The sequence below is a fragment of the Castor canadensis genome, chromosome 14 (genome assembly GCF_047511655.1).
Source record: "Castor canadensis chromosome 14, mCasCan1.hap1v2, whole genome shotgun sequence".
Lineage (NCBI taxonomy): Eukaryota > Metazoa > Chordata > Mammalia > Rodentia > Castoridae > Castor > Castor canadensis.
The window spans coordinates 101,316,162-101,328,368 of record NC_133399.1 but is presented as its reverse complement, the minus strand read 5'-3'; the positions used below and the strand labels follow the sequence as shown (position 1 = coordinate 101,328,368).

At 40.7% G+C, this 12,207-nt stretch overlaps 1 protein-coding gene across 3 annotated transcripts in view; it reads right to left on the bottom strand.

Moving 5' to 3' along the window:
• Positions 1 to 12,207, bottom strand: part of Xpo7 (exportin 7) — an 85,509-nt gene that overhangs the window by 16,479 nt on the left and 56,823 nt on the right. For all 3 annotated transcript variants that reach the window (XM_074055127.1, XM_074055128.1, XM_020177565.2), the window contains exons 8-16: positions 11,782 to 11,855; positions 10,232 to 10,351; positions 8,105 to 8,251; positions 7,107 to 7,279; positions 5,074 to 5,267; positions 4,533 to 4,638; positions 2,259 to 2,394; positions 1,691 to 1,764; positions 483 to 563 (exon numbers count right to left, since the gene is read on the bottom strand). In XM_074055127.1, coding sequence (XP_073911228.1) covers positions 483 to 563; positions 1,691 to 1,764; positions 2,259 to 2,394; positions 4,533 to 4,638; positions 5,074 to 5,267; positions 7,107 to 7,279; positions 8,105 to 8,251; positions 10,232 to 10,351; positions 11,782 to 11,855 — 1,105 coding nt within the window. The remainder of the gene's footprint in view (positions 1 to 482; positions 564 to 1,690; positions 1,765 to 2,258; positions 2,395 to 4,532; positions 4,639 to 5,073; positions 5,268 to 7,106; positions 7,280 to 8,104; positions 8,252 to 10,231; positions 10,352 to 11,781; positions 11,856 to 12,207) is intronic.

Here is a 12,207-nt window from a genome sequence, read left to right as displayed (position 1 = left end):
ACAGCAGACATTGCCCCTACTTCTTTGGAAAAGCTTGGCATCAGGATATTTCTAACAACTAGCTGAGGGGCTCTGTTTCCATTAAGGATGCTAAAACCTTGGCCACACACAGTGTACCTGTGAGCTAGGTTTCTTGGATATTTCTAGACCTTAGGACCAGCCAGGAGTAAATATTAGTTGTGTGTTGTCTCATTTTGGGGTTCTGGAATTATTCTGGATTCTGTGTGGGTATTGCCTTTGACTTCTAGGGGAAGAAAAAAAAAAAGATACCGGAGTTATATATTACAACTAAATTAAAGTGACAACAGCAGGAGATCATGACTCTTTTTCTGTTTTTGGTGGGACTGGTGTTTGAACTCAAGAGCTTTAGCACTTGCAAAGCAGGCACTCTACTGCTTGAGCCACACCTCCAGTCCAATGACTTCTAAGACTGGCATGTCACAGTTTCTGTTTAGCAAAGCAGCTAGTTTAAAAAAGGATATCCAATGGAGAGGTCATTGAGAAGCTGTAGTGTCTTGGAGGTGATTGGTTCACAACGGCCCCAGTACTTCAAGTTGGTGATGCTGGAGGACAAAAAGAAAAAAAACAGCAAGACACACTTTTGATTTGTCTGGTTTCCTTGAGGGCTTGGAGAAGAAGAAAAATCACCCATCAAAAGTCACCACACATCTGCATCACCAATTCACAGACACCACAACCACGAAAAAAAATGGGTATAAAATCTCCGTACTTACATTTGGTTGACTAGAAAAATTATCCTTCAGATAATCTTCACTACTTGGTTCCAAAGCTACACTGGCCCATACCCAGGCCCTTGGAATTCTGGGGCACTCCAGGGCTGATTTCTGCAGCAAGGGTAAGAGATTTCTGCGGCAGTGATAACATGCAGACGTATGCAATTCTGCACCTGCACCATCCACTGTCAGCTGCAGAATTCTAGTAGCCCTTGCTTCTGGATTCTTGGCTGGCAGAGTCCTTTAGACCCCCTTTGTTTTTAACATCTTAAATTATTAACCAGCTCATGGATGTAAGTGTTAGGGCTGGGATAGCAGTAAAGAAGCAAACTGTTACTTTGTGCACAGCCCTGGTTAATATATTTGGCTTGCAGCATGTGCTTTGACAAATTGAGCGCCTAAAAAGGGAGAAATGTAACTAAAGGGGCATAACTTAAAAAAAAAACAAAACAGAAAAAGGGCCAATTAGGAGCGCCAACTTGGAAGACAAACAACAGCACTAGATTTTGGAGACTTAAGACTCCTGGAGGGTGAGATGCTTCTTGGGAGTAAGCCCATCTGAAAGTGGGGCTCTCCTCTTGGGGGCAGATTTTAACTAACGGAAATCAGCACCAGAAAGCGAATGCCTACCATGGCACCCTAGGCAGCTCAGTGATCAATCACGTGAGAAGCCACACACGAATGGGAAGGGAGCTGCATTTTGCTACTGCTGCAATGGGTTCACCCGTGATTCCAGAGGCTAAAGAGGAGGTTCTGTGAGGTGCTGTCCGAGCCTGGAATGCTCTGGGGCCGGGCCATGTCTCTAAGCACAGTGTCACACACTCAAATGCACAGTTTTCTGACGCAAACATCAATGCTGGAATACCAAGGCAGTGGCCGCACAATGTCAAGATCACATTTTACAGTTGCAATAGGACAGCAACTGCCTCTTGCTGAGGGTGAGCGGTCACACTTACATTTTTCCTATGAAGACACTCAAAACCATGGTCTCATCATTCAAGCCCAGAACTTCTGAGAGCCGCCGGTACAGCTGGTGTCACATTAAGGGAAGAGAAAGTAACCAAATAATATAGATTAGAAAAACTACATCCCTGGACTGTCCGTGTCCACACTCAGGGTAACACATGCAAAGAAAACGGGCCAGTCCTAAGGAACACATGCTGAATGAATGAGTCAACTTCAAGTATTACTAAATATGGGATAGAGGCTGAGCTCTCTTATTGGTCCCCTTTAATCCTAAACCACAATGCCAAAACCTCCTGCTGTTTGGACATTAATTCATGCGGAGAGTAAGAACTGCCAATTTTGGGGAGAACAACAGATGTTTTGACTGGCCATTTGTTAAGCATATGGAGTACATTTTTCAATGAGTCTCCCAGAATTCTACAGACTAAGAGAAACATTTGGCTATCCTAATACCTAAATCTGGCGGCTGTATCTAAACTGTTATCAACTGTTTCCCTCAATCAGCAATTCCACATCCAAGAAGTGAGAACTACAAGGAACCAACTGTGAGTTTGTTACCTTTGAGGATTTCTGCACTTGGTCCCCAATGTAGATCTTACGAAACTGCTCAAAAAAACTCAGCATGGCCAATTCGAGCTTCTCATTACCCGCCTGAGCCAAGCGGGAATCTGTTAGGTTCATCAGCTGCAGCACCCTAGATGAAATGGAGCAATGATTCTCTCAACAGCAGGACATCCTGGTCACTCTAGATAATCCAAGCATTCCCTGAATTGTCAAAGATGTCTCCCCTCCTTATCCCTGGTGTCCTTTCCGTATGGAATAGGCATTCTCTGTAGCTTCTGTGCTCTGGTGAGAGAGCACAAATCTCCATTTCTGCTCCAAAGGAACCACAGCCAGGGAATAAATGCTTAGATGTTTGTCCACTGAAACTACAGATAGGGACAGAACTTGTAATAAAACAGTGGGAAAATGGTATGAAGGGTGATGGCCTTTCCTGAAATGTCTGTGAGACCTTGTATGGAGTAGTTTTCTGCATTCCAGTTCATCCATGCAAATGAGGGAGATTGGATCAGTTCAGTGCTTCTCAATCTTTTTTCTCACAGAGCCATGAAAGGAATGGATACACATGAAGGAAAATGTCACAAGCAGGAACACTTCCAGGGACAAATAGCAGATATACTGTCTGTGACTGCACTTCTTTTCTCTACACCCTTCTCCCCTGAAAAAAGCATGTGAGTGCATGTTGAATAAGAATGACATTATTATAAGTGAGTCATTTGACATTCTGATAGTGTGAGAACAGGTGGCTACTACTTGTAACATATCATGAGTGTATTAGACTCAATCATGATGCTGTAACACTTGAGCTGAGAACCAGTCTACAAGAAACTGTCTAAACTAAATTTACATCATGACACACAATACCACATCAGGCTGCAGAATCAGAAGGGTCTTAGATCCATTCTTACTAACTCTTTAAAAATGCCTGGGGAACAATGCCATAGAGACTTTTGTCAGGATTAAGCCAAAGTGGCATTTGATAAACAAAATGGGTGTGGAAGACAAATGGGAATTTTTAGAAGAATAAGAATTATAGACTGAGATGCCAAGGGACAAATACAGTCTAAGCCATCTGGTATAACTATATCCTTCCTAAGGAGGGCTATCTGAAAGGTCAGAACCTATGGGGTAGTAGCTCTCCAAGGTCACAAGACCATTCCACAACACTGAAACATTGTTGCCCTTTTCACTTGCATTCTTACAGGAGGGTACAGCAGGTCTCCCAGAGGCTACAGGATGTGTCATGTCACCACAGACTGAATGTAGAAACAGATATGAGAATTCAGCTGACTTCTATACATGCCAGATATGAGAGATTTTTAAAAACATACAAACAACACTGTTCTTCTCATTGTTTTTTTAAAAATGGTTACTCTTTATAACTCTGCCTGCTTATTATTTTTAAATGAATTATTAAGTTAAAAAAACCCCAAATGTTCTTTGAGATCCTCAATACTGTTTAAGGGTAAAGCAGCCCTGAGATCACAATGTTTGAAGAACTTTTGCTCTAAGATCTTAAAAAATCTTTTTATTTTTAAAGAGAAAAATCTTTTTATTTCTCTGGTAGGTAAATTTCTAGAGATCCCTAATTATATTCCATTTTTCCTCCCTTCAACTTAGAAAAAAATTCAATTACTTTTCATACACACTCAAAGATTTTTAATAAAAGGAGAATTATATACAGATACAAAATAACTTAGAAGCCAGTAGGTGGACAGTGTTTGGCCAAGAGATATGAAAGGCTGTGTCAGTTCTGTAGCATTGCCTCTGTGGCAGTGAGGAACCAGTTTTCCTTTAGACTTGTGTTGGCATGGCAAAAGCAGCCCATAATCCACTAACTCTGAGATACTGTCCTAACAGAACTAACAGTTACTCCTCACATTAGTTTCCCCAACACTGTGCTCATTATTTCTTTGCTGAATTATTGCTAAAGTTTTTTTTTAAACTTGATAGGCAAGTACTCTACCACTTGAGCTATTTCCCTACCCATTTTTTTTGGGGGGTGGAGAGGGAGAGCAACTGGGGTTTGAAACTCAGCCTCATCCTTGTTAGGTGCTCTACCACTTGAGCCACACCTCTAGCCCTAAGGTGCTAGAGTTCTTACTGCACTTATGAAAGCCTTGGAGCTGGCCCTGTGCAGGCCTTCATGTTCATGCGCACTTATCTTTCTAAGATTGTATTTGGCACAGGGAGGAAAGAATCAACAGAGCTCCATCAGGGAGCGGGGAGTGGTCAGATGGGGAGAGGAAGGCTTCAATGGGGGGTACTTACCGACAGACAAGCTCACCATCCATAGCATCTTGCTCATCAGTGCTGGCAAAAGATACCCGGCCACCAATCACAGCTCCAATGATGTAAACTAGCCATGTCAGCCGTCCTGCACAGGAGGAAGACCCATGAGTGTCCCCTCCAGGTATGATCTGACGAAGACATTCCTGTTAGGAGCCTCCTTAATCTCAAGAACACTTTGGTAAAGTCATAAAATCCTACTTTTCTTATAGTGGAAGACAACCACTCTGGTCTGGTAAAAGTGATGCCAATGGGAAAATTTATCAGATAATCAATGTTCCTATATCAAAGTCATTATTTTTAGAGTGCAGTACTCAGAGTTAAAAACATCCATTGCAGATACGACTTCAGTTACTCCTCCCTAGTCCCCTGTGGCATTGATTCATAACAAATACTCTTGTGTACATGGAAGTAATGGAGAATGAATCCTTTTGAGTGGAGGTAGGAAAGGGAGATGGCCAGGAATGAAGGGTCCTGACAGCATCTCTTTGCAGGACTGGAGCTCTCTATACACTGCACTCACCCTCCTGCACTGCAATGTCCATTGGGCTGGCGCTGGCACTCTGCAGCAGCTCCTGGTAGGACTGGGCCGACTGGTCAAACAATTGCACAAGGAGTGCACATGTCTTCTCGTACTCACAACGCCCGATGGTGGACAGCTGGTCCAACTGCTGCTGGACCAGACCTGTATCCTCCAGGGGATCCTCCAGGCCATCCCTAATCCCAAGGGAAAAGGGAAGGTGGCGCTCTTAAAAACATGCCTATTGGTTTCCTGGATATACAACTCTCTCTTAATTTAGTCGCCATTTTCGACTGCAGAGGCCCACATCCCAATACTATTTTTTTCCCAAGAAAAGCTATTTAAGAAGTTGGAAGGAGGATATCTTTGGTCTTCCTTAGGTATATTCTGCTTGTTGGCAGAATCTTCTCATGTGAATTCCCATCCCTTAATATTTGTTGCCTTGAACAGTTTCATACTTCTAACCTCTCGGAGCTCTTGGCTCTTAGTTTTGAGTACAGTAAATTTTGGGACCACAAATGGATAGTCCTTTATGTGAGACTATTGTGGACTGATAGGTTAGGAATTTACACACTTTTGGATTTGAGAAAAGCAACAGGATGCTTCTCCATGTAATGTAACCCTGATGGGCCCTTACAGCTTATCAAACTCAATCTCCTGTAGCATATGTATGAATACTCTGAACAGCTACAATGAGTAGGATTTTTCAAAAAGTCTATAAATGGTCTAATACCAGCTCATATCAAGTTTTGCCATCAAGAGAATCTTGGTGCCAAACTGATGAGAAAATTTGATCTCACATCTTCATGGATTTCAGAATTGCAGATGAGACATTACAGCTCTGTACCAGGCTTGCCTTATCTACTAGTGAGTTCTCTATTTTTCCATCACAGCAGGATAAATGGCAGCAGCAGCAGAAGCAGCAGGGGCACACAAGCAGCTCGCTGCTATGCTATGTGTGTATCACATGCTACACACAGTGCCAGGTCATATTAATTTAATCATCATAAGAACCACCAGGTAGGCCTATTATTTGTATTCTACAAATAAGGAAATGGAGAAACTTGCCCAGAGGACATATCCTTTAATTGGCTTTTGGGGCCCAGAGCTTATACCCACTTCTCCATTCTTCAGCATTGCCTCCCCGAAGTCAGCTGAATAGAACCAGGATTTCCAGTGAACTTCACAAATACCCATATTTTGAAATGACTTAAGTCATAAACAGTTAAGACTATAACTCAAGACAATTAAATGCACTTGACAATGAGCAAATTAAGAATGTGAATTTAAAACAAAACAAAATAAAACAACTCATAGACACAAGAGTCCAAGTAAACTTCCCCTAAGGAACGGTCATTGAAAAACTATGTAAGAAAGGTCCTTAAAGAAAGACTACTTCATTTAATATAGGTTCCCCCCACCCCCAGTACTAGGGATTGAACTCAGGGCCTCACGCTTGCTAGGCAGGCACTCTACCACTTAAGCTATTCTGCCAGTCCCAATATAGGTCATTTTTGAAAGGGCCCGACATTTCTTTACTTATAGGTTTCTGGTCCAGTTAATAGTTAAGGTACAGGAAAACTGTGTTAACATAACATAACATAACATAATGATCAGCTGCCTAGAATTCTTATGTCTTCTAGTAAACTCTGAAATTACAGTTGATGCCTAGACTGTGTAATCTTATTTATTCACTTCTTTGGGAGTTCACATTAAGCACCATAACTTGTATATGATAATTCTTATCACATTTGAAGAAAATCAGTGGCAAGGACAAATATACAGATTTACTTTGTATTCAAAGATGTTGCTATAGATGGTTAGGGGGTCATGAATAGGATGCTAAAGAGATACTATTCTTTCATACTTTAGACTCTCACATGCTAGTGTGCTGACAAGGACAGGCAGCATGAATTGTATCAGCTATGAGAGGACTTCTGTCAAATCCCCCTTTGCCAATCAGGTGTCTGATCTCTACTAAGTAGGACACCAGGCTACTGGTAAGGGAATGAGGGAGGTGGTCTAAGTTTCCTTACCTCAGTATAATGTGCACAGATTCCAAGCGGGATGTGATGTAGGCTTTGGTGACCTCAGGAGTATATGTTTCCAGCATGTGGGGCTCTGTGGCTTTGACATATGGCACAGAGGCTGCAAGCCGCTGCCACAGGCTCAGGAGATAGTGCACGCTATTTGGGGCAAATTCCCAGTGCTAGGACAACCAAAAAAGCAGAAGGTATGTTTTTCCTTTTCATACACATAATCTCAGGCCATATGACACAAAGGATAAAGACTTAAACAAAACTTTCAGAGGCTTTGCTGTGTATGGGAATGATGTTAAAGCAGCTACTAGTATTTCAAAGATTAAGAGTTTAATGAGAAGGTGACTCTATGCTGGTTGTGTAAACCGTACCATAAGGCAAGCCATATGTAAGTGGTTCTCAGACATTAGTATGCATGAGAATTTCTTGGAGAACTTGTTACAAATAGAGATGCCCTGAACCTAGTGAACCAGAAACTACGGGGATGAGTCCCAAGCACCTGTGTTTTCATCAAGTTCCCACATGATTTTGAGGCAAGCCATACAGTTTGAGAACCAGTGTCCTATAATTCATTACTGAAAAAGAGGGCATTATTTCTTTTTATTCTTCTGTCTAGCTCCCTGTTCTGCCTTCTGTTTTCAGAGATTATGAGAATCTCTCTCTCTTGAATCTAAATATTATTCTCACATGTTCCTCCAGCCATTCTCCTTACCTCCCCCAACCCCCACCCTGGTGTTGCTGGGGATCAAACTCAGGGCCTTACACATTAGGCAAGTATTCTACCACTAAGCTACATCATCCTCAACCCCCTCCTTGCATTCTTCTAAATTTAAATGAATAGGCTAGAACAGTAACTACTCTGAAAGGAATCTTATCCCCCATGTCATCTTTGCCAAGGGGGTTGAAGAAAGAATATTCTTATGAGGTTAAAACTACTAAACAAGAAAAGAGATCCCAATGTTTAAACATACAGACAGGAGCAATCAAAGACAAACCTGTAGACTGGTCACTGTGAAGTTGGCTATCAACCGAATAACCTCAGGGTAGTTTTCCACCTTTACCAGTTCTCCCAGTTGGTAGTTACTCTTCAATCGGGCCAGTAGTCTGCAAAACTCATGGTAATTGTTTGGATCTGATAAACTCTGGCAATAGCACAGAAAGAAAAATAAAATGGAAAATATGATTCACTATGACATGTATTTGGGCTGTCTATGTGTACTTCTGGACTTCAGAACATGATTCACAATGACATATCCATACAATGTTTAGAAACAAGTAAAAGTCACTTTAAAAAAGTTTGGTCAGCTGGGTGCTAGTGGCTTACTCCTAAAATCCTAGCTACTAGGGAGGCAGGCTGAAATCAGGAGTATCACGGTTCTAGGCCAGCCCAGGCAAATAGTTTGGGAGACCCCCATATCCAAAACAACTACAACAAAATGAACTGGAGGCACAGCTCAAGCAGCAGCGTACCTGCTTTACAAGTGCAAAGACCTATTTCATGCATTCAGAATAAACACCCATGAAATGGATTAGCCTCAATTGGCAGAGTGTGAAACAGCAGCTCAGAGAGATCACAAGACTTGCCTAAGGTTGTAAAGCCGATTATGGCAGAGATGATGGGCACCATCTAAGATGTGACTGGCCTGTTTGCTTTTCACCAAAGGAAATCTAATAAAATTATTTTTGTATTTATCAAACACTAAGCACAACACTGTAGTTTACTACAGAGGCAAACTTACACAAATGTTTACATCATGATTACTCTATTAAATTTATTTGATTATATTAGTATGTTTATATATTTTAGTACGCAATTATATCAAATATTATAGATATATTACAGTAGTAGTATTTGTTTTCTTATAAATATCTTTCTGTATTAGCAATGAGGGTACGCATTGCTCACCACTATTAACACTGATACTCAGTAGGTGCTTGATACAATTTACTGAATGAACAAAGGATTTTTTTGGGTGGTAGACAGGAGTTTGAACTCAGGGCCTGTGATTCCTAGGCAGGAATTCTACTACTTGAGTCACACATCTAGCCCTTTTTTATTTTTAGCTATTGCCTCCCAGTTTCTGCCTTTTGGGTAGCTGGGATTATAGACGTGTATTACCATGCCTGACCTGAATAAAGGAGTTTTAAAGAGAGGAACAGGATTAGGTAAAAACAAACTGCTTTTAGAGGGTGAAGGGGATGTATGACTATGATCGAAGTGCTTCAAACACATGTATACAGATTGCATAATGAAGCCTGTTAAAAAGTGTTAAAAGGGGCAGGAAGAACAGGGAGCTAAAATAACAGATGGGTGAATTTGATAAAGTACATCATATGCATGTATGGAAATATCAGAGTGAAATCCCTTTATACATTCAATATGCATTAATAAAAAAGAGAAAAAACAAAACTAATTGCTTATGATTTTTTTACTATGGAGAAGTAATAGTTTGAAAACTAGTGTTAGCTGAATTTTAGGGACAAAAAAAGGCAATCAAGTTATGGAATGAGTAATTTGAAAGAAGTATGTCCCCTCCTTCCTAACCGAAAAATAGCCCTGTATACCTAGGTTACTAATATTAATTTAAAAAATATAAATAAAAACAAAACCCAAACGTCAGATTCTTAATTTCCTGGGGGAAAATGACTAGCTTCACTTTTATTTTCCTATATCAATGTGACCCCATCCTGACTCCTGCATTTTTTTTCTGTTTGGTGAAAGCAAGGTTTAAACTCAGAGCTATGCATTTAAAAAGCAGGAGCTGTACAACTTGAGTCATACCTCCAGTCCATTTTGTTCTGCTTATTTTGGAGATGGGGGTCTCACAAACTATTTGCCTGGCCTGGCCTCAAACTGTGATCCGCCTGATCTCAGCCCTTCAAGCAGTTAGGATGACAGGTGTGAGCCGCCAGCACCCAGCGTGGCTCCTGCATTTCTGCAGCTGTAGGACACAAGTCCCTCTTCAGCGCATAACTCTTGGTAGTTGCCTACAGACCGATTCACATAAACCTTCCAAAGTATAGGACTAAACTGCTTTATAGATTTCTGCTGAGTGTGGCCTCTAGCTAAATTTCCTTCAAATTCCTACAGCTAGCCATAAACAAATTCTCAAAAATCTTACCTGTGGATTTTCCAGTATTCGTTTAACACCATCGACAAGATGAGAGAGAAACTTGGCCCTCTCAGCATTGTTAAACAGGGATCTTCTGACTGAGGCAATCTGTACTAAGCAGGATAAGACCTGAAAGCAGGGCACAGCACACACTCATTAAGATGGATCAGCTACTTTCACCCTCTATCTGAAATGGATGGATATCTGAAATGGTTTTATAAAAGAAAAGAGCATCACATGTAAGCTGATCATAGCAACTACCTATGATTACTTTCAGTTTGGAAAACTCCTTTGACCATCTCAATGGCTTCTTTGACTCTTGCACATAAATTTAAGTCTTGAAAATATTAAGTTTACAGTTTAAATAAAGCATTGGGTTCAGGCTTGTCTATTTAAATAAGGCCTTCTGGATAATCAGGCTTTGCTTATAGTGCTATAATGAAACAAGAAAAAGTCAAATCTATGCCCTGAAAAAAGCTTTCACACTGAAAATATTTTCCCCTTTCCTTGATACTTATGCTGTCTGTCCCTCCAGATGTATTTTTCATCTGTCACCTATTCCCTAGGAGGCTGACCTGTCAGTAATAGCTAAGATCTGTTGTACTCTGGTTTATGGTTGTCTTCAGCTACTGGGAAGAACCAGTAGGAGGTCAGAGGGCAAAAAGAGGTACCTCTCTCTCCTGGTTGGGCTACAGATGGCAGTTTAGGGATAGCCACAGCTCTTGCTCTACAGCTCTCCTCTAAGCCATAACTTGAGCTCTTCAAGGGTTTCCTTCCCTAGCCACTAGAGGTCTCCCACTCCTGCCAGCCCGGGGTATATCCCCACCTCTGGATGGATTCCCTTAATTTTGCCTACACCTTTGCAAATAGTCTTTTCATTAATTGCCCCTCTCTACTGTGTTATCTTCTCCTGCATGAATGTAAAGATATAAACATCACTGAATTCACATTTCTGTTAAAGCAAAGAGGTATATTAATTTGGAAAAGTACTACAATGTCCATTACAGAAACATTAGGCAGAACACCCTGATTTGTTCCATATTCTTTGTATAGTTTGTGTACAACAGTATTTTTAGTCCAACAATTTAAATACCGGACCAATAAGGTTTTAGAATTGAAATGATGAGATTTGAGATTAATTATTACTTTACAGGAGAAATACACTATTTCTGATACATAACTTCCCATTACAAGTTCCATCATCACTATGTAATGTTTGCCTGAGGGACCTTCAAACCTCTTCTCAGTCAGGACAATCTTGGTGGTTCAGCTAGATAATATCAGGTGAATCCCCTCATTCTAGCCTGTGGCAATCAATGTTAGATAGAAATATAAGACAGGACAGAAACAGTCTGAATATGTGCAGCAACTGACTAGTAGACAGGAATAATTTAAACATAAGCAAGGCTGTAAGATGTCATTTCACCAGCTGGGTAGCTAACCCTAGCATGTCTATTCTCTCTTTCTGTGGTTTTATAAAACAAAGTTGACACAAAGCTCCTTCACTACTGACACTTTCTAGAAATAGGCTTGCTTTAGAAACTGTGGTCTTGACTCACCAGAGGAGAGAATGAAGGAGGGATGGAATGATAAAGGTCAAAAAACAGCTGCAGAGTTGAAGAATCTAAGAATGCTAGGGAAAAAAAAGATAAAAGAGATCACTTTATTACGTGTGCACAGTGCTACTGCATTCTTTTAGCACTATACATTAGGGAACATATACTGCTTATTTATTTTATAGAATGTCTATTTCCTTAGAAAGTTATACACGTAGAACTTTTTGTTTTCCTTTTCAAAAAGTACTAATTTTAGCTCTTTTAACAAACAGATTCATTCTTTTGATTCTCAAGGAACTTATTTATTTATTTTTTGGTGGGACTTGGGTTTGAACTCAGGGCTTTATGCTTGCAAAGCTATTCTACCACTTGAGCCACACCTCCAGTCCATTTTGCTCTGGTTATTTTGGAGATGGGGGTCTAATAAAC